General features: G+C 62.0%; 1 protein-coding gene across 4 annotated transcripts; it reads left to right on the forward strand.

The window, feature by feature from the left end:
- The first annotated feature begins 2,682 nt into the window (after nt 1-2,682).
- Nucleotides 2,683-26,591, forward strand: NR5A1 (nuclear receptor subfamily 5 group A member 1). 4 transcript variants are annotated; one of them, XM_054848672.1, is made up of 7 exons: nt 2,683-2,815; nt 5,256-5,374; nt 5,890-6,031; nt 9,814-10,490; nt 18,762-18,881; nt 19,453-19,600; nt 24,188-26,591. In XM_054848672.1, exons 2-7 carry the CDS (start codon nt 5,273-5,275, stop codon nt 24,433-24,435), a joined length of 1,437 nt encoding a protein of 478 aa, XP_054704647.1. In that variant the 5' UTR covers nt 2,683-2,815; nt 5,256-5,272; the 3' UTR covers nt 24,436-26,591. The 4 variants fall into 4 exon arrangements, with proteins under 4 accessions (XP_054704647.1, XP_054704650.1, XP_054704651.1 ...); XM_054848675.1 differs by having other exon boundaries at nt 9,850-10,490; XM_054848676.1 differs by having other exon boundaries at nt 2,698-2,815; nt 5,259-5,374; nt 9,850-10,490.
- Nucleotides 26,592-27,041: the final 450 nt, after the last annotated feature.

Consider the following 27,041-nt stretch of genomic DNA (forward strand, 5'->3'; position numbering starts at 1 on the left):
GCGCTTCCCGGCGCTGCCTGCACACCATCTGCACACGCCGCCATGCGCCGGGCCTGCCTGCGCCCCCGAGCGAAGGCGTGCGTGGCATCGGAAGAATGCGGGGGACAAGGTAATGTCATCGGGAACGCTATCGCCAAAGTCCTCGCCGCGCGCACGTTATCGGCACGGGCCCCGGAGTCAGGGACTGCGGGCAGCCAGGCGGTGCAGGCAGCGAGATCTGGCAAACAGTAGTGCTGACCACACCTGCTGCAGACACGCTCCGGGAACGTGGCGCAGGCAGGAGGGCTGCCCCGCCGCCGATAAGCTGAGTGGATGGAGATAAAATCCCAGAAGGAGATATGCTTTGCTGAGCATCAAGGCTATGCACCAGCAAGGAGCCAAAGCACGGCCACGGCCCGCAGCGGGTGGTGTGGCTCTGCGCGCTCTGGCTGCGCCACGGCTGTGCCCGCCCCATGGCCCAGCTGGGAGGAGATGGGGCAGGGCGGTCACTGGACCAAAAGCCAAGGCTTTGGTGACAAATGTGCTGGCGCTTGGGCCCGCCAGGAGCACAAAGCGGACGCTGTGCCGGTCCCTTGGCTGTGACAATGCTGCGGTAGGGCAGCAACTTTGGGGCCCACCCCTAGCCATCCCCTCCCCAGCACATCCCCAGGAATCTGTGTGGCTAGAAGCCCAGGGCCACCCCACCCCTCCCTCCTGGGTGCTGCGGCCACCAAGATGTCACCCCAGTCTGCACCTCCTCCCTGTGCCCAGGGACCCCTGGGGCTGCACACAGCCTACAGCACGGGCTCCATGTGTGCCGGCTGCTCCTGCCTGCGCGGGCATGTGCTGCCAGGGGTATCCAGGGTCTCCTCGGGCACAGCCGGCCCCGTGTCCCAGCGCAAGCCCAGCACCGGGTGGGGAAGAAGGGCAATAGTATGGGTAAGAAGTTGGTGCCACCACTGCAAAGGGTCCCAGTGTCGGCACTGGCACCTGGCTGGCACCCGCACTGCAGAGGGGCCTGGGTGTTCCCGGTGCCGGAGCCCCACGCACCCACCCTGCCTGGAGCTGGCTCTGCCCAGCCCCTGAGCAGCCGCACCGGAGCCGCCTTCCCAAATCCGCCCTCCCGCCACCGCTGGCTGGGACCTGCTGGGCTGCACTGTGGCCCGTGCACTGGCCCTGACCCGGGGCCGCGCGCCCGCTGCAGAAGCTGGGCCGTGGCCTTGGCAAGGGCCGGTGCAAAGGAAAGTGCCCAAGGCCGGTGGGGACGTATTTACCCCTGACAGCACCTTGCTGCAAAAATAGCAAGTGGCCGGCGTGAGGCCGGGGCTTCCCGGGGGAACAATGCCCGGCAGGAGGAAGCGGCCGCGGCCGCCCAGCAGCTCCGTCCCCGCCTCGTGCGGTGCTGAGCCGCGAGCCGCTGCATGCCGGCCCGGTGGGGACCTTGAACCTGCCACAGATTTATTTTCTCTGACATTGGCATCGCGTCGGAACATCTGGCATGTGGCTGATAATTGCTGGGGATCGGGGCGGAAGCCGCTCCAGGCCTGGCGCTTCTTCCAGAGCTCTGTTTTCATTAGTTTTTCTCCTCTCTTCAGCTGCAGAATGAGGAAAAAACAAGCAGGGCTGCGCAGCTTGCTGCTCCCGCTCCTCTCCCCGTGGCTGCAGCACTGGGGGAGTCCCTGCCACCCCCCCCTTGGCATGGGTACACTGCAGGGCCCATCATCGTCGCACCGTGTCAGGGCTGCGTCAATGCCAAAGGGGGATGAGCCCTTCCCTGACCGCTGAGCTCGGGATGATGCGTCCTGCCATGCCGCCCCGTGTGTCAGCGGCCGCCTGGCTGGGGCAGAGCCATGGCACAGCCCTTGCTGCACTGGCGCAGGGGCTCGGGGCCACGGCAGCCAGTCCATCCTCAGGGCAGTCGTCACGGCAGGACAAGGCAAAAAGCAAGCCCTGAGTGCGAACAGGCAGGGAGACGCCATGGTGATGGATGGCCGGAGCGTGGGGCCGGCGGTGGGAGCAAAGCCCCGCTCTGGCAGGACAGGAGGTGTCGTGCGTGGCCTCTTCCCCAGCGCCTAGCCCTGCGCGTCAGGACGGTACTCGGCAATGGAGGGTGGGAGAACCCACGTGGCAAACACACCTCCGCTGCCAGGGGCTTGGCTGCCCCGCTCGTTCCCAGCCCAGGGGGACCCACTTTCCTCTCACACCATTTGGACGCATGTGGAGCTGCCAGCCGTGGGCGCTGTGAGCTCGCAGGGGCCCCGGGCACAGGGCCCCACGCATGGAGGAGCCCCCCCCCACCCCTCAGGGCTGGGGAGGCCCCGGCTGCAGGTCCCGGCGCTGGGTGGGTGCTGTGGGCTTGTGCTCTTCCCAGACGTGTCCTGCCCCGTGCCCACGGCCCCCTCCCTCCCACCCTGGGCTGTAAATCAGCGTGGCCATGGGTGCTGGCGCGTTCGCCACCACCCACCAGCGCCCCCCACCTCCCCACGGGGTCTCTCTCCAGTGGCGCGTTATCTGCCGCGGGGGTCCCACTTATCTCCGCTGTCACTTTCTAATGCTAGTTTATGGGCAGCGTTTTGTAGCTTAATTATGATGTTTTTCAGCACGGTCACGTGGCTGCACAAGCCAATAAGGCACCGAAGTGGGTCCATCCCAGCTGAGCCTGGCCCCCATGGGGAGGAGATTGGCCGGTGTCCTGCCTGGGGCGGCGTGTGCGCAGCCAGAGCCCCGACACCTTCCCGGCGGACACAGGTCCCATAAATCCCCCAGCCCGCTGCAGACAGGGCAGCGGTGCCCAGCACCCCGTGGAGATTCCTCGGGCGGCAGCTCTCGGCTGGCGGTGAGTATAAGGCAGTGGGGAGAACCGCGGTTGCCCCGTCCCGCCTGTCTCCCACCCACTGCCGCTGTTCCCCCAGCACAGCAGCGGCCAAGGCTGGAGCTGGGGACACGGCAGAGCTCGGCAAGGAAGCGGGAGCTGTGCGTGGGCCTCTGCTTCCCGTCCCCATCAGCGGGCGTGGGGATGGAAGCTCTGCTCACCGCGGGCAGCGAAGCGAGGCCTCACCGTAGCCTTGGCCCCTCAGCCATGCTGCTGCCCAGAAATGACAGATCCAGCTGCCGGGGGCCTCTGGGAGCCCAACCAGGTGGTGGCTGGGGGTCCCCGGTGACTCCAGCACTGCATGTTACCTGTAGGAGCATGGGCAGCCCCCACACCCCAGAGCAGACGTGGGAGGCAGCCAGGACCCTTTGGGACCCAGGGCTGGCTGAGCCCATGTCCCTTCCCCATCCAGCGCCCTCAGCTCCGAGTTGCTTTTGTTCCTCGCAGTGTTTGCTCGGCTCTTCTCCTGACCCGCGGCCCCTCCTGGGCTCCTCTTCCCGGATGGCAGGTCCCGCTCTGCGGCTGCCCGGCAGCTCCCCCAGGAGCTCGGGACGAGTGCGGGGGCCGTGGCTGAGGGGCTCTGCCGGCGGTGGGAGCTCTCCTTCCTGGCCCAGCGGCTGACCCGCACCAGGGGCTGCTCTGCTGCTATTCTTAGCCTGGGCTTGATTCCTGGTGGCTCTGGAGCGATGCTCCACCGAGCCCGTTTCCTGTTTGCCGATCTCCCCGCCAGCGCTGCTTCCTACCCGCCGCACCCGCGGGCGGCAGCGGGCGTGTGGGGTGAGCCGGGCAGGATGAGCCGTGTGGGATGAGCTGTGTGCAATGAGCCATGCGGGACAAGCCGTGTGGGATCAGCGGTGTGGGATGAGATGTATGGGATGAGCCGTGTGGGATGAGCCATGGGGGCCAGCAGCCACAGGCTCCCCTTCGTGGGGCTCTGCTGTGCAGGAGCTCCAGGCACCCACATCCTTGGGACCCCTGTACCACTGCCCTCCACGCAGCTCCTCCAGCATCAAAACACCTCGAATCAGAGGTCCCTCCCTGGGGGCTGTGCAGGCAGCAGGCTCCTGCCTGTGCTGGGACAGGTTGTGCCTCTGCACCAGCCACAAAGGGTCCTCTGACTGAGCGGGTCGGCCCTGACAGGACGGGTTCAGCCCCAGCGCCCAGCTCAAAGCCAGAGCCTGGATCTCCCCATGGCCAAGTCCCTGGGCCGTGGCCTGTGGCCAGCCAGCCTGGGAGCATCCCGATAAACAGGATGTGCCGGGAGCATGGGTGCTCCTGTGCCGGTCTGCTGCTGTCATGGAACATTTCATTAAGAATCCCTAAATGTGAAGCAATGAATTGAATACTGGCGGTGAACAACCGCTGTCTGACAGGCAGACCACAACACCATTGGCAGTGGCTGCTCCACGCGGGGTGGCCGGTGCTAGGTCTGAACTGTCACCTCGTTAGTAGTGGCCCCAGAGGAAGTGTCAGGAGCTGCTGCACACCCCAGCGCTCCTTGTGCAAATTTTCCCCGGACTCTGTGAGCACCTCCTTGCAGCCGGCCGGCTGGCAGCACTGCCTGGTGCAGGGTGACGAGTGGTTCTGGCAGGACCCGAGGGTCCGGGGCTGTGCACTACGCATGGCCAGCTGCGGGGTGTTTCTCTTGCTCAGACACGTTTAATTGTGCTCCAGCCCCCAGGACTCCTGGTTTCCATGCCGGCCCTGCCGCTTGCAGGCCGGATGCCTGGGGAGGTGGGGGGCTCGTTGTTCCCCATGGATGTCGTGGGGCAGCTCCACCAGGCCCGGGGGGAGCAGGGAGGGTCTCCTGCCCCTTCCTGCAGAGAGGTGCCCTGTGCCCATCCAGCCCCTGGGGTGCCCGGGGCCAGAGCCCAGCACCGCTGAGGCCTGGCCGAGCAGCTTTCCCCAGCCCGGGAGCAGCGGCGGGAGCTGCCACCCACAGCGCTGCCCCCGGGGGCTGCTCCTGCCCCGACCCCCCCGCCCCAGCTGCCTTCTTGCCCCCCGCGCTTGGCCCGGGGCTGCCGCCGGGAGCTGCCGGCCTGGGGTGCCGTGCCCGCCGCCCGCCGGGGCCTGCCGTGCCGGGGGCGGCAGCGGGGCAGAGCGCGGCCCCGGCCCCGCGTCCCCGTGTCCCCGGGCTGGCAGGTCCCTCCGCCCCCACCCCGTCCCCGGCGCCGTGAGCCGCCCGCTCTCCCCAGAGGAGGTTCCCCAGCCCCCGGGGGGCTGGCCGCTCGCCCGCACCAACATGGAGATGCTCTTCCAGGCGCTATAAAGGGCTCCGGCTCCGGCACCTGCCGCTCGGTCTCCGCCGCGCCGCGCTCCCGCTCCGCACCCAGCGCAGGGGCTGGGGGCCGCCGTCCCCGACCCCGCCCGCCCCGTCCCGCTGACCCGCTGGCCTGTCCCGCAGCAGGGCCGCTGGAGGGGATGGACTATTCCTATGATGAGGACCTGGACGAGCTCTGTCCGGTCTGCGGGGACAAGGTCTCCGGGTACCACTACGGGCTGCTCACCTGCGAGAGCTGCAAGGTAGGAGCCGGCCGGGGCTGTGCGGGGCCGGGGCTGTGCGGGGCCCGGGGAAACGCGGCTGGGGCTGTGCGGGGACCGGCGCTGTGTGCGGGGACCGGCGCTGTGCGGGAGCTCTAGCCGGGGCTGTGCGGGGACCGGGGCTGTGCGGGGACCGGCGCTGCGCGGAGACCGCTGCACGGGGGAGAGGGGGCCGGGGCTGTGCGGGGACCGGGGAGGGGGCTCTGCCGGGGCCGGGGCAGCGGGGCCGGCCGCGGGCCGCTCCTCGCCCGTTTTCGTTAGCGGCGGATTCGCGCTCGGCGGCGGGACGGGAGCGCGGCCGCGGCGGGGGGCGGCGGGGGCGGCGGGAGCCTCCGTCGGAAGCGGGGCGCGGGGACGGGGTGCTGGTGTCGGGCTGCCGGGCTGCAGGGCTGCCCGGGCGCCGGTACCGGGATGCCGATGCTGGGATGCCGGTGCCGGGATGCCGGGATGCCGGGATGCCGGTGCCCGCCGCATCTTCGCCGCCGCCGCCGCCGCAGGGCTTCTTCAAGCGGACGGTGCAGAACAACAAGCACTACACCTGCACCGAGAGCCAGAACTGCAAGATCGACAAGACCCAGCGCAAGCGCTGCCCCTACTGCCGCTTCCAGAAGTGCCTCACCGTGGGGATGCGCCTGGAAGGTAGGGCACGCCGCCGGCCGGTTCCCGCGGGCACGGCCGGGCTCCGCGGCTGCGGCCGGGGCCGGGGGCGGCGGAGGGGGCGGCCGCGGGGCTGCGCGGTCCCCCCGGTGACGGTCGAGCTGTCCCTGCCGCCGCCGCCCGCCCCGCCGCGTCCCCGGGCCGGTAATTCCCGCGGCCGCTTCGATTCCGTTTTATCCTCCCAAGTAAAAAAAAAATTCGTTTTTTCGCGGCACCTCCTGCTTTTCCTTTTTTTGTTTTTGTTTTGTTTCCCTCGGGATTTTTGGCTGCTGCGGCTTCAACTTTCCAGGATTTTCTTTGCTGGGAGAACGGTTGGGAAATAGCATAGAAATTATTGTTTTCCTTGAGCACATAATTCCAGATGCCGGGACTTAAGGAAAACGTTAAAAATTGTGGGGCTCGCAATAAAACTGCTGCAGACCCACCACGAATTATATTTTTCCTCTTGGTGATATTTAGTACAGCAGATTTCTGGGCTGTCTGACTCTTGAGGAGTGCAATTACAACCCCCACGGCCACCACCTCACTCATGTCAGAGAAGCTGATCCCGATTGAGATGTCAGAGTCGGGCCCCAACATCCCCAAGTCGTGTGTTGTGGTTTCTACAACGCTTAGCACAGGCCAACAAAATACATTCAGGAGGACAGATCTCTGGCAAGAGACTGCAAAGCAAAAGCAGACACAGAAAGGAGCCCCCCCCGCCACAGTCAGCCACCTCCCCACCTCTTGTCCCCTGAAATCGTTTACATTTTGCAGCGGATGAAAGTGGCCAGATGCACCAGCCGGGCTGAGACCCCTCACCTGGCCAGGCTTGCTGCACAGGGCTTCGCCCGCCTGGGAGCTCAGGGCAGAGTGCGGGTTAATCAGAAAGTACTGTGTGTACTCGCACAGCGGCCGCTCGCTTCCAGGAGCGGGATGAGAGCCTGCGAGCAGAGGCGCAGGAGTAAGACACAACATCAAGCTGCAAAATCAGCCCCTGCAAACTCCCGGCGTGGGCTGGCTTCCAGCCCCATCTCCAAACAGATCCCAGTTTTGCTCTCCTCCCTGGACTGAAATTACTGGTGCCTCGGATCAATCCATGTGTGCTCCGGCAGTTTTGAGCAGTGCTGCAGGAGCATTTGAGCGCTGGGCAGGGGCTGGGGGGTCCGGGGACAGGCAGGCAGTGACAGGGGAGGGACAGACGCAGTCTCGGTTTGGCCATTTTCAGCAGGTTTTGCTCACCGTGGAGCTCCTTTGGTCCCACAGCCCACGAGGCTGGGATTTTTTGTTTATTTTCCTGCTGTTAGCTCCTTAGCAGAGTCCTGCAGCTGAGCAGCCACGGGGAGAATCACCCAGCGGAAGGTGATATTCCCATGGGATTTTCTCTTTTGTGGTAAAAATTGGAGAGCATCTTTCCTCAGTTCCTAATATTTTTGGGCAGGGAATCTGAGGTGATGCTTCGAAGGTGAGCCTCCAGCTCCACAGCACAAAAGCAAGCCCGAGATGATTGATTTTGGGGACAGAGTATCGACGTCAGGCCCCCCTCGAAGTGCCTGAAGGGATGCTGCAGCGAAGCCTGGCTGGGGAGAGCAGCACAGCCCTGGCCCAAGCCTGCCCGCACCCCTGGGCACACCCTGGGCACCCCGCTGGGCACCCCCCCATGCCCCTGTCTGGGCAGGGAGAGGTGGGCGAGGGGAAGCAGAGCTCGGCAGGCAGCTCGCACCAGCTGGGGCTCTGCACAGGGGTGAGGGCAGGCGAGGCAGACGGAACGGGAAGGGGAGCCGCAGGGCGTGCTGGGTGCCCCTGCCTGCCACCGTACCTGCTGGCCGCACCCCGGGTGCGTGGCTCGGGGGCCGCCTGCAGACGATTTTGTCCGGGGGATGCCTCCAGGCACTTCCTGGGTGACTCTGCTTGGGCCCCCTTGCCCCGGAGGTTGGGGTGCATTGCTCGCTTCCTGGCAGCCAGCTGGGACACAGCAAATGGCAAGTTGCTGCCAATCCCAAGCGAGGCACAAACGGCAGGAATAGCGGAGCAGGAGGGGAATTAAAAGGCCTCTTCTCCCTTTGTGCTCTGGCTGAGAGAGGGAAGGAGGTGTACTAGCTGTCATCTGCGGAGCATTTGTGTGACCTGTGAGCACCTCCCGCTGTGTGTGGGGTGCAGGCAGCACCAGTGGTGTCCCTGCCTGTGCACCCTTGCCTGGGGTCATGGGGTCCCCACTTGGGACTCGCTCCCCAGGCGTCGTTGTGCCTGGCCTCGAGCGGCAGTGGAAACATTACTTTGAGTGGGTGGGAGATTTGGACTCTCGGTGTGCTGTGGCATCACTGGGGTGAGCAGCCGGAGACTCCAGACCTGCCGGTCCAGCTCGGGCTGCGTGACAGGGCGTGCTCACAGGGGATCCTGGTGGGGGTACACACACATGCTGACTGCGGCCATCTCCCTTGTACCCCTGAAGTTAGGAACTGCCCCGTGGCAGCTCTCTGTTTCCCGGAGGCGTGCGGGCAGGCTTTCAGGAGCAGGGGGGCCACAGCACCCCCCACCTCAGAGGATGCCTCTGGCCGCCCCACTCCCAGCGAGATGCTGTTTTCATGAAAAAAGAATGAGGGAGGAAGTGCAGGGCGGCTCCCTGGGGAGCACATTCCTGCTCGCCCTGGAAATGCTGCTGCTCCTGGCCGACGCTCGTGTGTTTCCAGCCCGCCTGGGGAGAGTCTGGAGGTGCCCTGGCTCTCCCGGGGTGCTGGTCGCACTTCCAGCGGCCCCAGGATAAGTGGGTGAAAGAGAGACAGAGGTGACAGCTGAGACACAAAAGCAAGACTCGCCTGCTGGCAACGGGGATGCAAACTAGCAGAGGGGGGTTTTTTTTCCCTTTGATGCTAAGTCTGCGGGCTGTGTTTGCTGGCGCACTCTCCTCCATCCCTCTGCACCGCCGTCCAGCTCCCAGCTTCCAGTGAGCTGATGCTCTTCCAAGGGTGGGCCAGGGCAGCAGCCCCCAGAGCGCGGTGGGGCGGTGCGGAGGGACGAGCTCCTGCTGCAGAGAAGCACCTGCTCCCTCGCGTGCTGACACATTCTTGGGTTTCTTTGGGGGTTCAGAAGGAACATCTGCTTTGCTACAGCCGGGACATTGCGATGGGGCCGTCAGAGTGACTCCACCAGTGGGACACTCCGGCAGAGCTCCTCAACCCTAGCTGATACCTGGCACGGATGGGCAGCCTCCTGCCCAAAAGCCGGCACAGCCCTGCTGCAGGGTGCAGTGTGTCTGGCAGGACCTGCCAGCCATACTGCCTGTAAGAGGGGCAGAGGTTTGCAGAAAAGAAGCCTGTGCAGCCTGGATGAGGGTGAGCCAGGGTCCCGTGGGGGCTGTGGGGTCCCAGGCTGTGCACAAACAAGGAAATCTCAGGGCTGGTCCAGAGTCAGGGATCATAAAAAAGAAAGCGGGTTTTGAGCCCCCTCGTCTGCCCAGGCTTTGTGGGCTGTCCCTTGAACCCATGAGGGATGCAAGCTGCTTTATCCCCCAGCCTGGTTTGTGGTAAAAGCCGAATGTCTCTTCCTTTCCTGCAATTCCCAGAGGCTCTGAAGGTGACACCAGCAAGGCAAGAGCCGGGGCCAGACACCCGAACCTGCCATGTCACGTCCCTGGTGTGCACAGCTGGGCTGGGAGTGGCACAGTCCTGCTGGCAGCTTTCTGGGAAGGTCTCCCCAGTGTCCCCCAGCCCTGTTTGGCCACTGACACTCCCCCTCCCTGTCATTTTCTCCATGCCACGTACAAGCGCTGGTGTCCCTCCGTGCAGGTTCACTGCAGCCTCTGCCCTCTCTCTGCCCCCCAGCCGTGCGTGCTGACCGGATGCGTGGAGGGAGGAACAAGTTTGGACCCATGTACAAGCGGGACCGTGCCTTAAAGCAGCAGAAGAAAGCTCTGATCCGTGCCAATGGCTTCAAGCTGGAGACCGTGCCTCAGATCATGTCCCCAGTGCAGAATGACTACAGCCTGTCCTCCACCATCCACAGCATCCACGCCATGTCCAAGACCTTGCCACCCAACCCTGCTGCCCTGACGCCCGTCGACTACGAGCGCAGCCCCTATGGGACGCCCTCCCTGGGAATGACTGTGCCCAGCCACGCGCCGCTCGCCGGCTACCACTACTCCTCCTTCCCCAACCGTACCATCAAGTCCGAGTACCCGGACCACTACACAAATGTGCACGAGTCCGTGCCCGCCTACATGTACCCAGAGACCTACGCCAGCAGCTCCCCCCCCGACATCCCTGAGGTCATCCTGAAGCTGCTGCAGCTGGAGCCCGACGAGGCCCAGGTGAAGGCACGGATACTGGCCTGTCTGCAGCAAGAGCAAGGCAAAGGTCGGCATGAGAAGCTCAGCACCTTCGGCCTCATGTGCAAGATGGCCGACCAGACCCTCTTCTCCATCGTGGAGTGGGCACGGAGCTGCATCTTCTTCAAGGAGCTGGAGGTAGGAGCCTGGGCAGGGGGGAAGGATGCTGCCAGGGGCAGGACTGGGGTTGAAATGCCATGAGGATGGGGCAATGCCTGTGGGCATGAGCTGGGGGCTGCCATTGCTGCAGGTGTGCTGGTGCATCCCTGTCCCACTCCCGGCTCCCCACATGGCGGGGCTGGAGGCACCGGGGCCTGGCCGCAATGCCAGAGCAATTCCTGCTGTCGCCATGGGGCTAATGATTTCAGATTCATCACGGTGGGGGCAGGTGTGGAGGCAATCGCCGGCAGAGTGACTGCTGTGTCAAGCTCAAGATATAATTGAAAAATGTAACGTTGAGGAATTATAGTTGAGACAATTCTCTCCTCCGCCTTTAGGAGGAAAATCGATGCTGTCAGGTAGGTGCTTATTAGCACCAGGCAGCCGGGGCAGGGCTGGCCAGGGCAGGGGACACCACCAAGCCTCCTCCAGAGCCACTTGTGCTGCCAGCAGCCCATGAGCCTGCCCGGTTGGGGGACGTGGTGCTGACCCCCGGCCCCTGGGCCATCCCATCTAGCAAATCCCCCCCGGTACTTACTAGGGCCGAGGGGTGCGTGAGCAGGGGTGAGGCAGCCTCTGCCATCCTGCAAACCTTGCCAAGCTTTCAGACATTTTCCATTCGTGTCCTGGACTGACCTAAGATCCCAAACCGGTGCAAAAACGGGAGAGAAAATTTTGCAATGCAGCCAAACCCCAGAGACGTATGTCCTGGAGCGGCTGGGAGACCCAGGTGCCTTCCCGTGCTCTGAGCATGAGGCTGTGCTACCCGGCTCTGGCCAAAATCACCTTTCTCCCACGGTGCTGTGGGGACCATGCCCTGGGACAGGGCCAAGCTCTTCCCCATGCCCACCCCGCAGGGTGCCATGGGACTGAGCGTGGCAGAGCCTCGTGGCTCAAAATAGTCTCCGGCTGCCAGAACAGTGTCAGGAAATGGTATTGTGGGGGTGGGTCGGGCTCATTTCAATCATATCAGTGTCCAGCCTGGATTTTGGGAACAGGGTGGCTGTTGTTTTGCAGGAGATATTGTAAACAGTGTAAATTCAGCTCTCAGCAGCATTGCCACGTAGCCTTGTAACTCCATTGTCAGCCTGATTGCACCACCAAAATAGGCTGTTTCCGTGTGAATCCGTGTCGGCGGGCGCTCCTCCTCCCCGGGGCTCTGGGGGGGACGACAGCGCCAGAGGCCTCACCTGGGCCAGGCCACCGGTGTCCTGCCGGAAGCGGGGCACATCCCCCACCATGCCCATGACACGGGATGTGGTGCCCCAGGGAGTGGAGCTCGGCTGGGCATCCCCGTCCATCACCGCGGGGCAGATTTCCAACGTCTCGCAGGGCCAAGGACCGCAGGGCGCCACGTCCTGCCCTGACTCCAGAGGGAGCGTGAGAAAGCGTGGCTGTCGCTGGCCTTGGCTCCCTCCGAGCCCCTGGTGCCCCAGCCCTTCTCTGCGTGTCCCCCAGGGGATGGTGCCGGGGCTGCCCGCTGCCCACCCGGCACGGCACATCCTCCCTGGTGCAGGGTGGTGGCTTTCCCTCGGGCACACGGAGAGAAGCCATTGGGGAGCAGGAGTCAGTCTGCAGCTCCTGAAACCCCATTCCCACTCCTTTCGGCACATAAAAGCAAACAGCTGCTGGGGCGGTAAATGAACTCCCGCTAGTGCAGAGTTTATGGCTTTACCCTAAAGCCTGCTAGCACAGAGTAAAATCACGATCTCAGAGATCGATGACCGTCACGCAGGCAGTCCCTGCCAGGTGTTCAGGGCTCCTCGGAGCAGGGGATGCCAGCAGCCCTCTCCATCCCCTGGGAATGTCTCCATCCCCAGCCGGGGAAGGGCTGTTGGCCGAGGCCAGTGCGGGGATCTGGGCTGGAAGGGCATTGTGCTGGGACATGGCTCCAGGGCATCATGCTGGGCTGATGCCAAGTGGGGAGGGGGCACAGGCGGGTGAGGAGGGGGCGCAGGCAGATGCCCGCATGCACGGCATCCCCTACCTGAACACTCCCAGCACCCGGGTGCTGCAGCGTTGTTTTGCAGACAGCTGGTTTCTCCCCAGGGCCTCGCAGGGTGCCTGGCGAGGAGGGAGCAAACCCTCAGGGGCACGGGGACCTGCTGGCTCATGCCTGGCCAGGACGAGCCTTTGCTCCCTGCCCAGGGAGAGCAGGAGCATGTCCCCCCTGGAGCTAGCAGGTCTGGATCCCATTCCCATTCCCATTCCCATTCCCATTCCCATTCCCATACTAGCAGCCCAGCAAGGGGCAGCGGCAGACCGAACGCTTTGCTGTGTCCTCCTGGCAGGGTGGCCGGGGTGGTGGCCCTTGGGGAGAGCCCCCCCGGCTCTGCCGCTGCACCCAGGGAAGGCGGGGGGAGATGGGCTAATGGCCTCTTGACATCGGCTCACACGCCACGTCCACCCGCAGGCGCGGGGCAGTCAGATTGAAAACAGATTTAACTTCCCAGATATATCGTTTCATTTAAGGGCCAGTAATTCTGTCAGTCTGCCACTGACAAACGAGGGTCCCCATGCCAATCCGCCGGGGAGACTGATGTCGCGGCGTTCATCTCGTGTCACCAGGCAGAGAATTACGGACTGCGCTGGCCTTCGGAGGCAAGACTAATAATGCCGCGCGGCAGAGGGGGATTTGGGGGCCCGCTTGTTTATCGAGGGCCGGCCAGGCAGCCGCGGCGCGAGGCCGCGCGGGCGGAGGTGGAAGAGGTCAGCGCTGACGCCCATAAATACGAACTTTAACTGAGTCTAGATGAGATGTGTCAGGACTGAGGGAAGATTTGCAGCATCTCTTCAGGAAGAAAAATATGGGCTGGGGGTGAAATATATTTTGTTGGGTCATGAGTCTCAGGCAACTTTGTCCTTTCAGATGTAATTTTTTTATATATATATGGAGAGAGACAGACAGAGAAATGTGCATACACACGCAGACTTGCACACTCACATTGTGTCTGGTTTTGGTTTGGTTTATATACACGTATCTCACACAGCCTGGTTTATATAGGTGTTACTGCCATACGTACATATAAATATTGTGCACACAGGGGTGCGGTGACCTTTAGATTGGGATGAGCAGCCAGGAATGTTAAACAAATTGCCGCGGTTTCAGCCCGAAGGCCAGGCTGGGCTGGGCGTGCAGCGGGTCCCTGCTGCCAGCGGAGGGGCACGGTGTGGCCGTGGGGAGGTGGGTTGATGCGGGTCCCCTCCTCGGCCCCTCCTCGCCCTGGGGCCAGGGCAAACCACCCTCCCAACCACAGGCAAGCGCCAGTGGCGGGGGGGACACTGAGGGCCGTGCCTTTCCCACGGGCCAACGGTTCCTGCGGGTTGCTGGGTCTGTCTGCTGGGCTCTTCTCCCTCACTTCTCATTAGAGATCGCAGAGCCGCAATGAAGCCTATTTGTAGTCGGTTGCTTCTCTGCCTTTAGCATGCGTGGGTCATCTTGACCCCATCTCCTGGCCAACAGCCAGAGAGTTTTTGGCAGATTTAAAATCTCCTTCTGGTTGTGGATGCTGCAGCAATGTTTAGCATCCTATGCACTGGGGGAAATGTGACAGCTTTTCCTGCCTGCCGGCATCCCGGCTGGCGCAGTCCTGCCCTCACTCCCAGGGCGCACACGCAGAGCCATGATGCCCACGCAGCCTTGCAGCCGGCTGCCTGTGAGCACCAGCAAAAAACAGCAGGCTGGGCCACAGCAGCGTGCTCTGCCAGCAGGGAGATGAGATCCTGGCCCTGCCGCACTGGTCTTGGGGATTTTTTGCTTTAAGATGCCCATCACAGTGGTATCTGGGCAGGGAGGTGGGGACCTGTGTTGACCATTAACACCTTAGACTTGTGTGGGGTTTCGATTGCGGGTGGCTGGCGAATGGTAATCCACTTTCGCACTTCTCGGTAGCCAAGGTGATGGGTCCTGCTCGCAGCCAGTAATTGCCCGGGCTGCGGTGCGGGGCACTGGCGTGTGCTGTGCACCCGCGTGGGAGCTGCCGGGGCAAATCCTGCACCAGCGATCTAGGAGGAGGCCCAGAGAGCATCCCTGGGGGGGAAGGCAGGTCAGGCACCCGAGCACTCATCATGCCTGTGGCATGTTGAAGCCAGGTTGGGGGGAGGCTGGGGATCAGTGTCCTGGGACCCACTCAGAGCTTCCGTGCAAAGCAATGTTGGTGGTGGGTCACTCTGCTTCCTAATGCTGCAGGGATGTTCAAGGGCAGACAGTGGTACCCGAGGTGGGGGGTGCCCTGGACCAGCCGTGCAGGGAGCAGTGAGCATAGGGGGGCTGTGCCATCCCCATGGGGATTTGGCTCCGGGGTGCTGAGGCGCTGGGGTGGCCTGGGCACATTTTGGGGAGCCCAAACACTTCCCAGAGCTTCCTCCCCTCGTGCCAAATGAATCCACAGGGAGGCTTGCAGGAGGTTTAAAACTACATCCGCACGCGGGTCCTGCAGCCCTGCACCTGGGCAGCGCTGCCTGTGCCTCCGCACACCCTGCCTTCCCTCCGGCCCTTGGTCCCAGCCCGTTTGCCACAGGGAAATGGATTTTTCTGTGGGTCATGGGCCTTCAGCAGCAAAGCGCTTTCAGCAGCCGGGCAGTAGGGGAGTGCTTGCCCTGAGTGGGGAGCGTTTTGCCGCTGCATTTTGTGAATCGGTTAAATGCTTGCTTTAAAAAAAAAATTTTAAAAAATCACCTCTTAAAGACAGCTTGCATCAGGTCCTTGATAAAGCACTCCGTTGAAAAGCCTTGACATTAAAAGAGGAAGATCCTTTGCTTAACTTTTAAAGGCAAGAGTGCGTGCGTGCCGCCTCGCTGGGAGGATTGATTGACTCTGAGTGGCCGTCCATTAGCAGCCCTCTCCTCCTGCGAGGCTGGGCTGGCGCTGGGCGCAGGGGAGGTGTCTCCATCCAGGAGCCCTCTTGCAGCGGAGCCGTGCTGCTGGAGCGGGGCCGTGGGGGGATGCCCGCTGCCGCCCCAGCCCAGGGTATGGGGACACCCAGCTTGGTGCTTGGGTGCGGGCAGGGCTGGGGTCCTTGGAGCCATCCCTGAGCCCTGCCTGGTCCCCAGAGCCCCCAGCCCTCCCTGTCACGATCCCAACCACATCCCCCCCACACCATGGCCACGTGGCTCCGGCACGCAGCGATGCTCCCAGGAAAGGCCACGGCACATTGGAGTGTGCTGGCAGGGGAATGGCCGTGTCGCAGGCACACAGGGCAAACCGTGCCGCTGCTGGGGTGCAGGGAGGTGCTCTGCTGAAGGAGCTGAACCTGCCTGTGGAGATTGGGAGAAGCTGATTAGCCATTTTTAAAGGAAGAAGAGAAGATTTCAAAAATTGTTGAAATGCTTCCTTTTGGAAAAGCTGAATTTTTTTAAATCACTTTCAGAGAAAAACCTTTAGTCTGTCTCTTCCGGACCTCATCCCACTCAGGAATGAGGCACAGGAAGGAGCTTCCAAAACAACACTGCAACTCAGCTGGAGCAGAGGAGCTCAGCACTGGCCGGGAGCGTGTGGCTGGGCTGGCAGCGTGCTGTGACGACAGGAGCTCTGCTCCCTGCGAGAGCTGGCCGCGGTTACAGCCAGCTGCTCGGCTTGGGGCAGAGGTCATCAAGAATGCAGAAAATCTCCATTTTGTTTTGATGCAGAATGAGCTTTTCCCCAGATCTTTGTTCAGCAGCTGAACAGAAAGCTCACCGTCCGGACGCTTGGGTCATGTACCGTGGCTCCTTCACCCGCTTGGGTGATGCGGTGGCACGCCTGGCCTTGGCAGCCCCATGGCACCTCGCTGCAGGCAGGTTTAGTGCTGGTGGGCAGGAGCGGGCACCGCAGCCCCGGCCTCTGTCGCTGCCTCCTGTGCCGCACCTCCCTCCCCAGCGCTGCTGCGCGTCCGGGTCTCACCACCCACCACACTTGAGAAACAAATCCCAACGGCTCGTGGGGAGTGCCGGGCTCCGAGACCATAAAGCTCTTTCTCATCTGATTTCTATTCCTTTTGCAATCTCCCAGCACTGGTTTATTGCAGCGTCTTCAGCAAAAGGAGGGTATTATCCAGTCCTGTGATACTGCATCCATCTTCCCTCTATTAAAGGCAGCGAGCACAATGACACTGCAGAGCTCTTCTGCCAGCGCCGAATTTGCTCTGCAGGGGAGGGTTACTGATAACCCCCGGCCCTTTCCCTACCCCAGCCTTGCAGGAGAGGGGGGCTCCAGGCAGGGTGGGGGTTCACCTCTTTGCAGAAAGGAGCTGGGGTCCTGTGGAGAGCAGCAATGAGGGGATGATCTGGTGACCGGTGGTGGCTGGTGGTGTGGCGGTGGGGAAGGCAGCTGAGTGACATGCCTCCTGCCCGCTCCGCGAGCCCCGACAGCAGTGTGCCCTGCGTCTCGCCACAGCTCCAGGCACAGGGGCCTGGCAGGGCTTTTTGTTTTGCCAAACACAGCTGCTGGCTCTGGCAGCTCTCCTGCCCGTAGCTGGCGCTGCCTGCAGCCCACCGGCTTTCCCACGAGACCTTTGGAGGTCCTTGCAGTTTGTGTCTTGGGTAGAGCTTCTTTCCAGAGGCAATTGCAGGCGTTTCTTTGAAAGCGTAGCTCTGGATGCTTATACCTGCACCTGCACATACACACCAGCACACGTGCAAATGTGCCCGTGGTCACGCGTGAGTTGATGTGTGGGCAGGGGCTGAGCCAGCAGCTGCAGGGCACAGTGATGCCCCGTAGCTGGCAGCTCCCCCACGGCCGTGCTGCACTGCGGCACCTCTGGCCCCCCCGCCCCAAACCTGCCGTCCCGGGCAGGGAGGCAAGGATGGGTTCTGTCTTCTTTCATTGTAAAGTATCCAGAGGGGCTGCCCGGAGACACAGGGCCCTTGTGCGACAGCCGTGTGGTCCCTCCTGCCCGGGGACGCAGCCAGCAGTCGTTGTGTTAAAGATTTGTGTGTGGTTCCGGGAGGTTGTTCCTGGCGGGGGGGGGGGGGGCGGGAACCTGTGCTGATAAGAGCCAGCAAGTGCCACCGAAATGCGTGGAGCTGCTTCAGAGCTGGCTCTGCACAGCCGCCCAGCCCGTCTCCTCTCCTCCAGCCCGGGGTCCCCCTTGCCAGGGGTGCAGCTCCAGCTCTCCCTGCCTGCCCAAGGGGACCCCACTGCCGGGCTGGTCTCCCCCCAGGACGTCTGACGGGCGTGGGGTTGGTGCTGTGTGAGTGCAGTGCAAGGCGTGCACGGGGCGTGAGCCCGCAGGTGTAACCTGGCCGCAAGGCGCTGGTGGTTGCAAACCTTGCTATAGGCACTAACCAGTGCTGTGGGCGTCAGTGTCGCCGTCCTCTCCTCCCACCCGCCACGGAGGGGAGGGCTGGAGGTGATGCATGGGATGTCAGCAGTGAGATGAAGCGGGGGGCACATCCAGCCCAGTTACACACCACAGGCAGACATGGGAACCAGGAGCCAGAGCAGGGCTTTGCAATTAACGTTTCATTAATCAGATGCAGCATCTCCTTGCTAGGAGCTTCTTCACAGTCAGGCTGCAATCTCCACCTATAAATGTGTGCATGAGACTTTGGGAAATGCTCTGCAGGCAGGGGGGCAAGGAGGGTTTCAGGTTCTGGCTTTTGCCAGGCTGTGAGGGTCAGGGACAAAGTCCTGGAGGACAAAGTCCTGTCCCACCTGGAGGAGCTGGATTTCTGACAGAGGCGGGTGATGCCCCCTGCACTCCCTGCATGCTCCCGCGATGGGCTGGCAAGCAAACACGCACAAAGCAGACCTGGGGCCAGACAAGTGTCTGTAGCTCAGGTCACCTGGGGGCCGTAGGGGAAGGCAGAGGTTTTCACATCTCCAACGCGTCGTGTTGATGCTATATCCATGCCAAGGCATTGCTCATCCCGGGGGCAGAAGGCATCATCCACTCTCTGCTTCATGTAATGGCACCGATGACTGGGCTCGCTGCTCTACTTTTGGGCACTTGAGATGTGAAAATAAGTTATTTTTGACACTGATGCCAGTTTGGTAGAAACCCCTTTCTGTTGTACTCAGGGTGAGACACAGGTGGGTGCAGCTCCTGCCCAGCTCCGGTGCCAATGCAGCAACACGTTGTAGCGGCTGATGGTGTGAGTTTGAGCCGTTGCTGCCGCAGAGCCGGGGCATGAGGCAGACCCTCAAGCTGCAGAGCTGGGCGCTGGAGGGATGGCACAGGGACAGGGGCAGCCCGAGTCCCTCCCAGGCTGCCCCCATGACCGTGCCCCGGCACGATGGGTGTCAGCGGCGCTGCTCTGGCTGTGTTTCAGGTGGGCGACCAGATGAAGCTGCTGCAGAACTGCTGGAGCGAGCTGCTGGTGTTTGACCACGTCTACCGTCAGCTGCAGCACGGCAACGAGCACAGCGTGCTGCTTGTCACCGGCCAGGAGGTGAGCGCTCGCCCACCGAGACCACGGCAGCCTCTGCGGTTGGGGTGGTGGGGGCCAGGCGGTGGGGCTGGAGGGAGGGCACAGGAGTGACTTTTGTCTTACTTCTGGCTGAGTGCAGCTGACTCAGTGCAGGGCGGACGGGTGGTTTTTGCTGGGCTATGGGACTGCTCGTGCAGAAGGTCCCATCCCATCGCATCCTATCCTACCCTGTCCTGTCCTGTCCTGTCCCGTCCCAACCTGCCATCCAGCTCCTGCTTCTGGAGAAAAACATCTCTCATGGAAAGATCAATGGCCACACCTGCACTTGCAGAGACGGGGCCTCTTCCCTCCCTGGGGGTGGTTTTTGGAGACAAGGGGAACTGGAATACCAGCGCTCTGCAAAGGGCCCCTCTGTTTTAAGTGGTGCTGGAGAAACAGGGTTCCCACTTCACCCGTCAGCCTTCGCTTTGATGCCCCTAATTCTCGGTCAGCGCTGTGGGCTGGTGCCTGGGTCCTGCCCTGTGCGGGGTCCTCTGCAGCAGGTTTGGGGGGGCTGGGGTTGCTGTGACTGATGCTGTCCCCGTCCCCGCAGGTGGACATGTCGACTGTTGCTGCCCAGGCCGGCTCCATCCTGAACACGCTGGTGCTGCGGGCACAGGAGCTCGTCCTGCACTTGCACTCGCTCCAGGTGGACCGTCAGGAGTTCGTCTGCCTCAAGTTCCTCATCCTCTTCAGCCTCGGTGAGCGCTGCTACGGGGGCACCGGGACGAGGGGCGGCCGTGCTCAGGGGTCACAGCTGTGGTGCTGTGGGGTCTCGGGGAGGTGGGAGCGTGGCTGGAGGGAGCATGTGCAGCCCAGGGTCCGGCCGTGCTGGCTGCTGCGCCGATGGGCAGTGAAGGAGCTTTGAATGAGGAGCCAGGAGCGAGGGCTGGGGTCTGCCGGCCCCCTTGTCTCCCTGGGGGGTCCAAACCATCTCCACTGCAGGGCTGGGCTCTGCCCCCGGCCACAGGGGCCGTTGCCAACCCGTTGGCTGAGCGGAGCCTGTTTTGGTCACTCACACGCTGCACTGGGCAGGGAAACAACCAGCTGATACGGCCGCGGCAAAACAGGCGTGTTGACAGACGCGGCAGCCGGGGACGGCCCTATCTCCCGGGATTTGCGTCAGAGGCCCGTGCCAGTGCGGCAGGGCAGGGGCTGCGTGCTGCTCCTGATTAGGCTCAGCTCTGGAGCCTGCGGTCGGGCCAGGGCGGCGGGTTCACACGGTCCCGCCTCACCTAGACAAAATACACAGGAGCCGCAGGCAGCGCTGCCACAGCCCGCAATGTCCCTGGGTCTGCGCAGCAGCTCTGTCTGCTCCTGCCCCACTCCTGCCACACTCCTGCCCTGATCCTGCCCAGCTCTCACCCTGGCCACGCTGCCACCCCAGTGGGAAGCATCTTCCCATCCACCATGGTCAGAGATGCATCTCCTTTTCCTGCGAGCATCGCCCTGAGGCAGGGTCACCCATCAGAGTCCCACCAGAGCAACCTCAGCCTTCAGTGGGGCAGTGCAGCTAGGGGCAGTGCTGAGCACCACGGGGACCCCAGGGTGCCTGGCGACCTTCATTACTGGTGCTGACACCTTCTCCTCAGCCCCATCCCAGCAGGAGATCTCACCTCCCGGCATGAGGACGGCAGCAGGGCTTGCAAGGGACTCAGCTGGCTGCTGCACTCCTGGCTCACACCTCTGCCACTGTGGCTGCTTCACTTCACACACCTCCACGGCCACTGCTAATTGCACGCACCTGGACAGGGCAGGAACCGGCATTTCCCCAGGGAAACCTGTGCTGGGGTTCCTGCAGTGCCTGGGTGCTGGTGCTGAGCTGGGCCAGCGAGCCCAGCTTGGGGCAGCCTTGCCTCCATCCCGGTCCCCATCCCAACCCATCCCTGATCCCTCCCCGTCCCTGTCCCAATGCCTCGGTTTGCACTTGCACTTGTGCACCATGGGTCCCATCCGGGGGGGGTCCTGCCAGCAGCGATGTGCCCCATTGCAAAGTGCAGCAGGCCACGAGCTGCACTCTGCACTGTATGGACACCGCTGTGTATTTTGGTACTTCGTTGCTTGACAGAGAGCTTGCATCACTGTATGTGACCCTCGCTGAGGAGCCAGCCTGCTCCCAGAGCAGCACTGCCCCCGGGTTAATGGGTTAAGTGGGAGCACTGACGTGCTGCAGGCAGTAGGAACCCGCTCTCCCATCTGAGGGGCTGGGTCAGGGCCAGCACGGGCTGAAGGACCCGCTGGTTGGACTCGGGTTTGCTGTGGAGGTGTCCCCATCAGCAGGCAGGTCCGGCAGGCGTGGGTTCCCCCGGGGGCCCAGGCAGGGCAGGTGTTTCGGGGTGCAGGAGCCACGCTGCTGTCCTGTCCTGCACCTGCGGCATCTCCTCCCGTGGCTTGCTTTTCCTCTAGAGCTGTTTTGAAATCCAGAGAAATTAGATACGATAATTTGCTGTTCAAACAGTGATAAGGTGGGGCACAAACAGTGCCTGGGCTGGGAAATTAAGGAGCCGGTGGGGCTGATGCCCTGAGCTGGGACCTTCCCAGGTCACTGCCCCGCGGGCTCAGCACCAGGAGGGCTGGTCACCCCGTGCTGCCCTGTGCCCCCCGCCGGCCCCCGGCACGGCACAGCACGGCACAGCACAGCGAGCAGGAGCAGTGTCCTCCCAGAGCGCAGCTAGCACCAGTGGCCACGGCTGTCGTGCCGATTGCGGCTGCAGTTCCATTTCCCCGGAGCAGTGGCTTTCAGGGAAGGCATGGAATCAAATAGCTGTATTTTCCCATACATAATTTTGCCCCAAATCCAACTTTTTCTCTCCATATTGCAGAGCTCACTTGGAGTAATTTGCCCTTCGCAGGCTCAGCTGTAGAGGATGGGATTGTGTATTATGTGCAGGATGTAATTGCCTTTAACAAGAGAATTTCCACATTTACCACTCTGCCACAGCACAATCAAAGCCAAGCCCCGCTCACAAGAGCTGCCATTTGAGTTCTAAATAGATTTCTCTCCTGAGCAGGTAAAGAGATTTAATTAAAATTAGGGCTTCTCAAAATAGCAATATTTATGAGGACGGCACAGGTTAGCTTTGTTCTACAGAAGGGCTTAATAGAGCCTTAATGGATTGACCTATCATTCGATTTCATGACTTACATTCATGAAGCAGCTACTCTTGGGGAGGGGAGGAAGAGAGGCTTTTATAGCCCACATTCCCTTAAGCGTTTGCAATTTATCAGCAGCTTCTCCCAAACAAAAGGAGCTGTGAATAGGAAGAACACTTGAGGGCATAGAAATAATCCCAGGCATATCTGTATGTGTGATGGGAGGCTTTGTCACAGGACAGTCTTTGCAACTGCTGCAGTGTCTCTAAATGAAGTGAGTCAATGTTATTTGGACAACATTCTTTATTCCTTGCAGGAATGAAAAGATTATTCAAATATTCAATTAAACAGTGAATAGGGTCTTTCAGAGAACCAGGTGAGTTCATCGAGTAGAACTAGCTATTGTTGAGCCAACTCAGGGGATAGATTTGACATTTATCAATATAACTTCTTTTTTTTAATGACATGCACAATAACCTTATGCAGATAAAGAGATTTCATAACAACAAGCCGGGTAGGAGGGAGACCGCCACAATAGGAGCAAATGCGCTGCAGGAGTGAAAAGGGAAGAGTGATCTGATAAAGTGCATCTTGGCACGACCTGCGGCGCTTTGTGCCTGTGCCACGCAGCCTGGCTGTGGGCATGGCCAGAGGCTGTGTCTCCCCGGGACCCCGCAGCCCCCCCGCTGCGCCTCTGCTCCCCGGGCTCTGCCCGAGCATCGGCTGGGGGCTCTCAACTTCGCTGGGTGGGAGCAGCCTCAGGTGCTGTGACCCCCCCTGAGGGAGCCCTGTGGGGCCAGGTGGTGGGGGGATCCATGGACACCCCCACCCAGCAGTCGGGGTCCCGTCCGCTCCCTCCCGCTCAGCCACCTCCAGCATCATGCTTTGCCCTCCTGACAGCTGCTCAGCCCTCTGGCTACAGCATCTGACCATCTGGGTCAAAGCCATCTTTGATTCCCCTCCTTTTTTGGGGTGAAAGCCAGAAATAAACCCCAAACACCCAACCACCTTGGCCAGAACCTCTGCCCAGATTTCCTGTTCCCAGCCAGCGGGCGGCTTGTGTCCGGGCTGCCAACGCAGACCTGAATTTGGCCGTGCGTCAGCGGCTGCTGGATGTGGGCTGCAGAGCCCGCAGAGCTGTTACCTGATCGCAGTGCTGCTGGCCACCTCCGTGCCGTACAGTACATCTATTAAATCCGCTTGCCCCAAATGGGCTCGGTGCCGGGATTTGCAGCAAGGTCTCCTGCAGGCGGGCACCGAGATACCATCGCTGTGCGTAGCTGTGGCCGGCTGACGGGGTGGTGCGCAGCACCATTTCCCTAAAGCCACTGAAATCTGCGTGCGGGGACGATTCAACAAGGTGTTGGGCAGCTTGAAAACAAGTGCTGGGTTCACAGAGCACTCATGGCAACTCCAGCACCAAGGCAGCATCCTTGGAGGGCAGAACCCAGCTCAGGCTGCCCCAAAAGCCTGGAGAAACCCCGAGCCCCCAGCCTGGGCTGTCCCTGCAGTCACCCTCCTGCCGTGCTGCAGCCACAGGGCAGTTACAGACCTGTTGTTCCCAGGGACAACCTGTGCCCTGGGGCTGTGCACATCCCCGCGCTGCAGTGCTGCCATCGGGGCTGCGATGGCCCCTTGGCTGCCAGACCCTGCCTGCGCCTTGGTGTCGCTGCCTGTTGTGCCGCTTCCCACCCTGCAGGCAGCAGAGCTGGCAGAGGGATTACGGGGGAGCCACTGTGACCCTGGCAAGGTGCGGAGGATTAGGGTTTCCAGGCTGGTGAGCCCTGTTGCCACATTGGAAAGACGAGGTTTATCCGGGAATTAATTCAGCCGCTTCCTCGACCTTCAGGAATTAAAGGGGGCTGGTGGCAGCGGCTCCCTGTGTGTGGGTGCAGCTGGTAATGAGTTTCAGTTTTGTGGCTTTCTGGGTGGCAAGGGCAGGGGATGCAGGCCCTCCCGCAGCCGATGGGGGTTTACATGTCCATCTTCAGCGCTGGGGGAGACCAGGGAGGCAGGGCAGGGATGGGGAGCCCGTGGCCCAGTAGGTACCGGGTGCGGGTCCCCTCCTGTGCAGCATTCTCGTGCACAAGGGCTGTTGATGCAGGAGCACGGGTTCCTCCCAGCACAGCACGGTACAGATGGGGCAGACACGTGGGTTTGGCACTGTTTCGACATACTGTCCCCCCCCCTTGCAGACGTGAAGTACCTGGAGAACCACACGCTGGCTAAGGACGCTCAGGAGAAGGCCAACGCGGCGCTGCTGGAGTACACCATCTGCCACTACCCCCACTCCACGGACAAGTTTCGCCAGCTGCTGCTGCGGCTGGCGGAGGTCCGGGCGCTGAGCATGCAGGCGGAGGAGTACCTCTACCACAAGCACCTGAGCGGGGAGGTGCCCTGCAACAACCTCCTCATCGAGATGCTGCATGCCAAGCGGACTTGAGCGTGGCTGTGAGCACGGACCCGGCGGAACCCCGGCGCTGCCAGCGGCATGGCAGGGGCAGGACACGCGCCCGGGGCTGGCGGGCCGGCGGTGCCCCTCCACCCCACCTTTCTCAGTGATGCTATTTAACCTGTACTATTGGAAACGGCCCAGATGGTTTATTTTAATACACAGTAAGGACGGTTGATGGCCACGGGGCCGTGGGCTTGGCTGCCAGACTGCCCCATCGGCAGCGCTGCCTGCCGGCTCCTCTGCACACCCGGTGCTCGACCTGTCGCCTGCCCGACCCGGCTCTGCGGCACGAAGGAAGGGTAAAGCCTGTCCCGGCTTTTCTCCTATTTATGCTCCTCTCCTGCTGCTCCCACCAGCTGTTTCTCCACTGCTGCCATCCCTCCCCCAACCCTGCCCATGTCTCAGGGCCCCTCGTGCACAGGGCAGGGGAGAGGTGAGGTGAACCCCGCCGGGTTGAGGTTTTGCGACAGTCGGGGAGTCCCCAGGCACCAGCACGGTGGCAGAGGATTTCTGCAGGAGCCAAGCAGAATGCCAGGGCTGGGGCTGGAGACGTTGGCCCCACGCAGCCATGCTGGGACCCCCAAGGTGCATGTGCCAGGGTCCCCACTCCTGACTCCCTGCAGCGTTGCTGCCTGCTCTGCGTCCCACCGCTGCCCCGGCCAAGCAAGGGCGGTCAGGGACAGGCAGCGCTGAGCCCTCAGCTGAGATTCGTTTTCTCCGCCCTCGGCAGTATGGGAGGCACCAGCTGTGGCTTTGCAGCCTGTGGCAGCCACAGTGCCCGGAGCCCACGGGTGTCTGCAGTCAGGACATTCTGGGATGTCAAAGCTTTGCTGCAGAGGCTCTAAAAGATTTGGTACCAGGAGCAGGGGACTGTCCTTGGGACACTTTGGCCCCATGGCCCTGCTGCTGTGCCCTCGGTGCCAGCACAACGTCCCTGTGGCTGGAGAGCTTTGCAGGTCACGGTGCCCAGGCAGCATCGGCACAGCAAACCGAGCTGGTTCCTGAAGCACAAGGACATGGTGGCCCCAGGATGGTGTCCTGCCTCACGCCAGCTGTCAGCCGTGTCCAGGCAGTGTCTGGAGAACAGGCAAGGGGAGGATGGAGCCAGGGACAGACCCTGTCCGCTTCCTGCCTGCAGGCGATTCTGGCAGAGCGGCCGGGCAGGAGGGAGATGCAGGGTCCAGCCCCTGCACCCCAGGTGCTGGGGCAGCAGCAGGTCCAGGCTGCAAAGAGCCCAGAGCTGCTCCCATGCCAGGATGTGCCCAAGGGCCTGGGAGAGCTGGGGGGCTTTGCAGCCCCCTCCTGCATTTACCTGCCCAAGTGCATGGGTAAAGAGTAGTAAGAATTGTTCCAGCTTCATGCTGGGCCAAGTTGAGCCCCCAGCCCCCCATCGCTCTCTGCCGTGTCCCCAGGTGACAGCAAACGCTGTGCCGAAGCCACAAGCAGAGAGCCATGGGTTCCTCTCCCGTCATGGGACAGGGGCTCACAAACACAACCAGGCAGCACTGGGGGGCTGCAGCCCCCCAAACTGGGACTTGCCGGAGTCTCACTGCTGCTTTCTCAGCCATGCTTTCCTCTCCTCACACCCTGCTGCCACTGCCAGGCACCCCAGCACAGCCCCCTCGCCATGGCCAGCCCCCCCCTCCCCGGCTCCGCTGGGACTCCTCCGGCACGGCTGGGTTGGTTCAGGTTTGTTTTCCACAGTGGGTGTTTGCTCCTCGTTCGGAGGGGGCTGTCATCCGCCGTGGCTCTGCGCAGAGCCGGTGCCTTGAGGAGCTGCAGACGCTGCGCCCCGAGCCGCGCGGTTTATGGAAGCTTGTTAGATGCAGAAGAGCATGTTTGTCTCTGCTTTTCAACATGTTTGTGCATTTTCCTCCTGAAGTCTGTGGTTCAGTTTCACCTTCTTCTTTTTGTGAACTTAAAGAACTGGAGAAAATGGTTTGGGAGGTAAAAGATGTTTTATTTTCAGAAAATGAAAAGTGTCCTTAAGTGTCTCTCTCTCTCTCTCTCTCTCTCTCTCTCATCCTTTTCTCCCTCTCATCCCTCCCCTTCCCCACTCCCCACCCTTCCTTCCCAGGCAGGAGGTTACCAACTTCCTTGTCAGGAGCAAACCACTGTAATAAATTTTGCAGTTCATTTAAAAAGGCAGACTTTGTCTTTTTTGGCTGTCTTTCTAATCCTCCTTGCTGGTGCCACCCCTCATCCTGGCTCCCCGGGGCAGGTGGGATGCCCTGCCTGCTGTCCCTGCAGGAGAGCAGCACGTGGCCCTGGCAGGACCCCGGTGCCCACGGGGGTCTCTCCCGAAGCGCCGCCTGCCTTCGGCGGCCCGGGACACAGGACACTACGGCTGTGGGAGGGGAGTCGCTGCTGCGGCGTGATGCACGGCATTGGTGACTCAGGATCTGGCTCAAAGTGCTGCTGGGAATTGCCATAGCGACTCTGAGCATGTTTTGCAAGTGAGCTCACGAATGACAACATTTATGGGCAATTAGGTTAGACTCGGGATTGTTCATGTGGCCCTTGGTGGTCACTGCGGCCGAGAGCCCCGGCGTGCTACGCACTGCGGCAGGGAGCAAGCCCACAGCAAAGCACAG

Source organism: Grus americana, chromosome 20 (genome assembly GCF_028858705.1).
Source record: "Grus americana isolate bGruAme1 chromosome 20, bGruAme1.mat, whole genome shotgun sequence".
Classification (NCBI taxonomy): Eukaryota; Metazoa; Chordata; class Aves; order Gruiformes; family Gruidae; genus Grus; species Grus americana.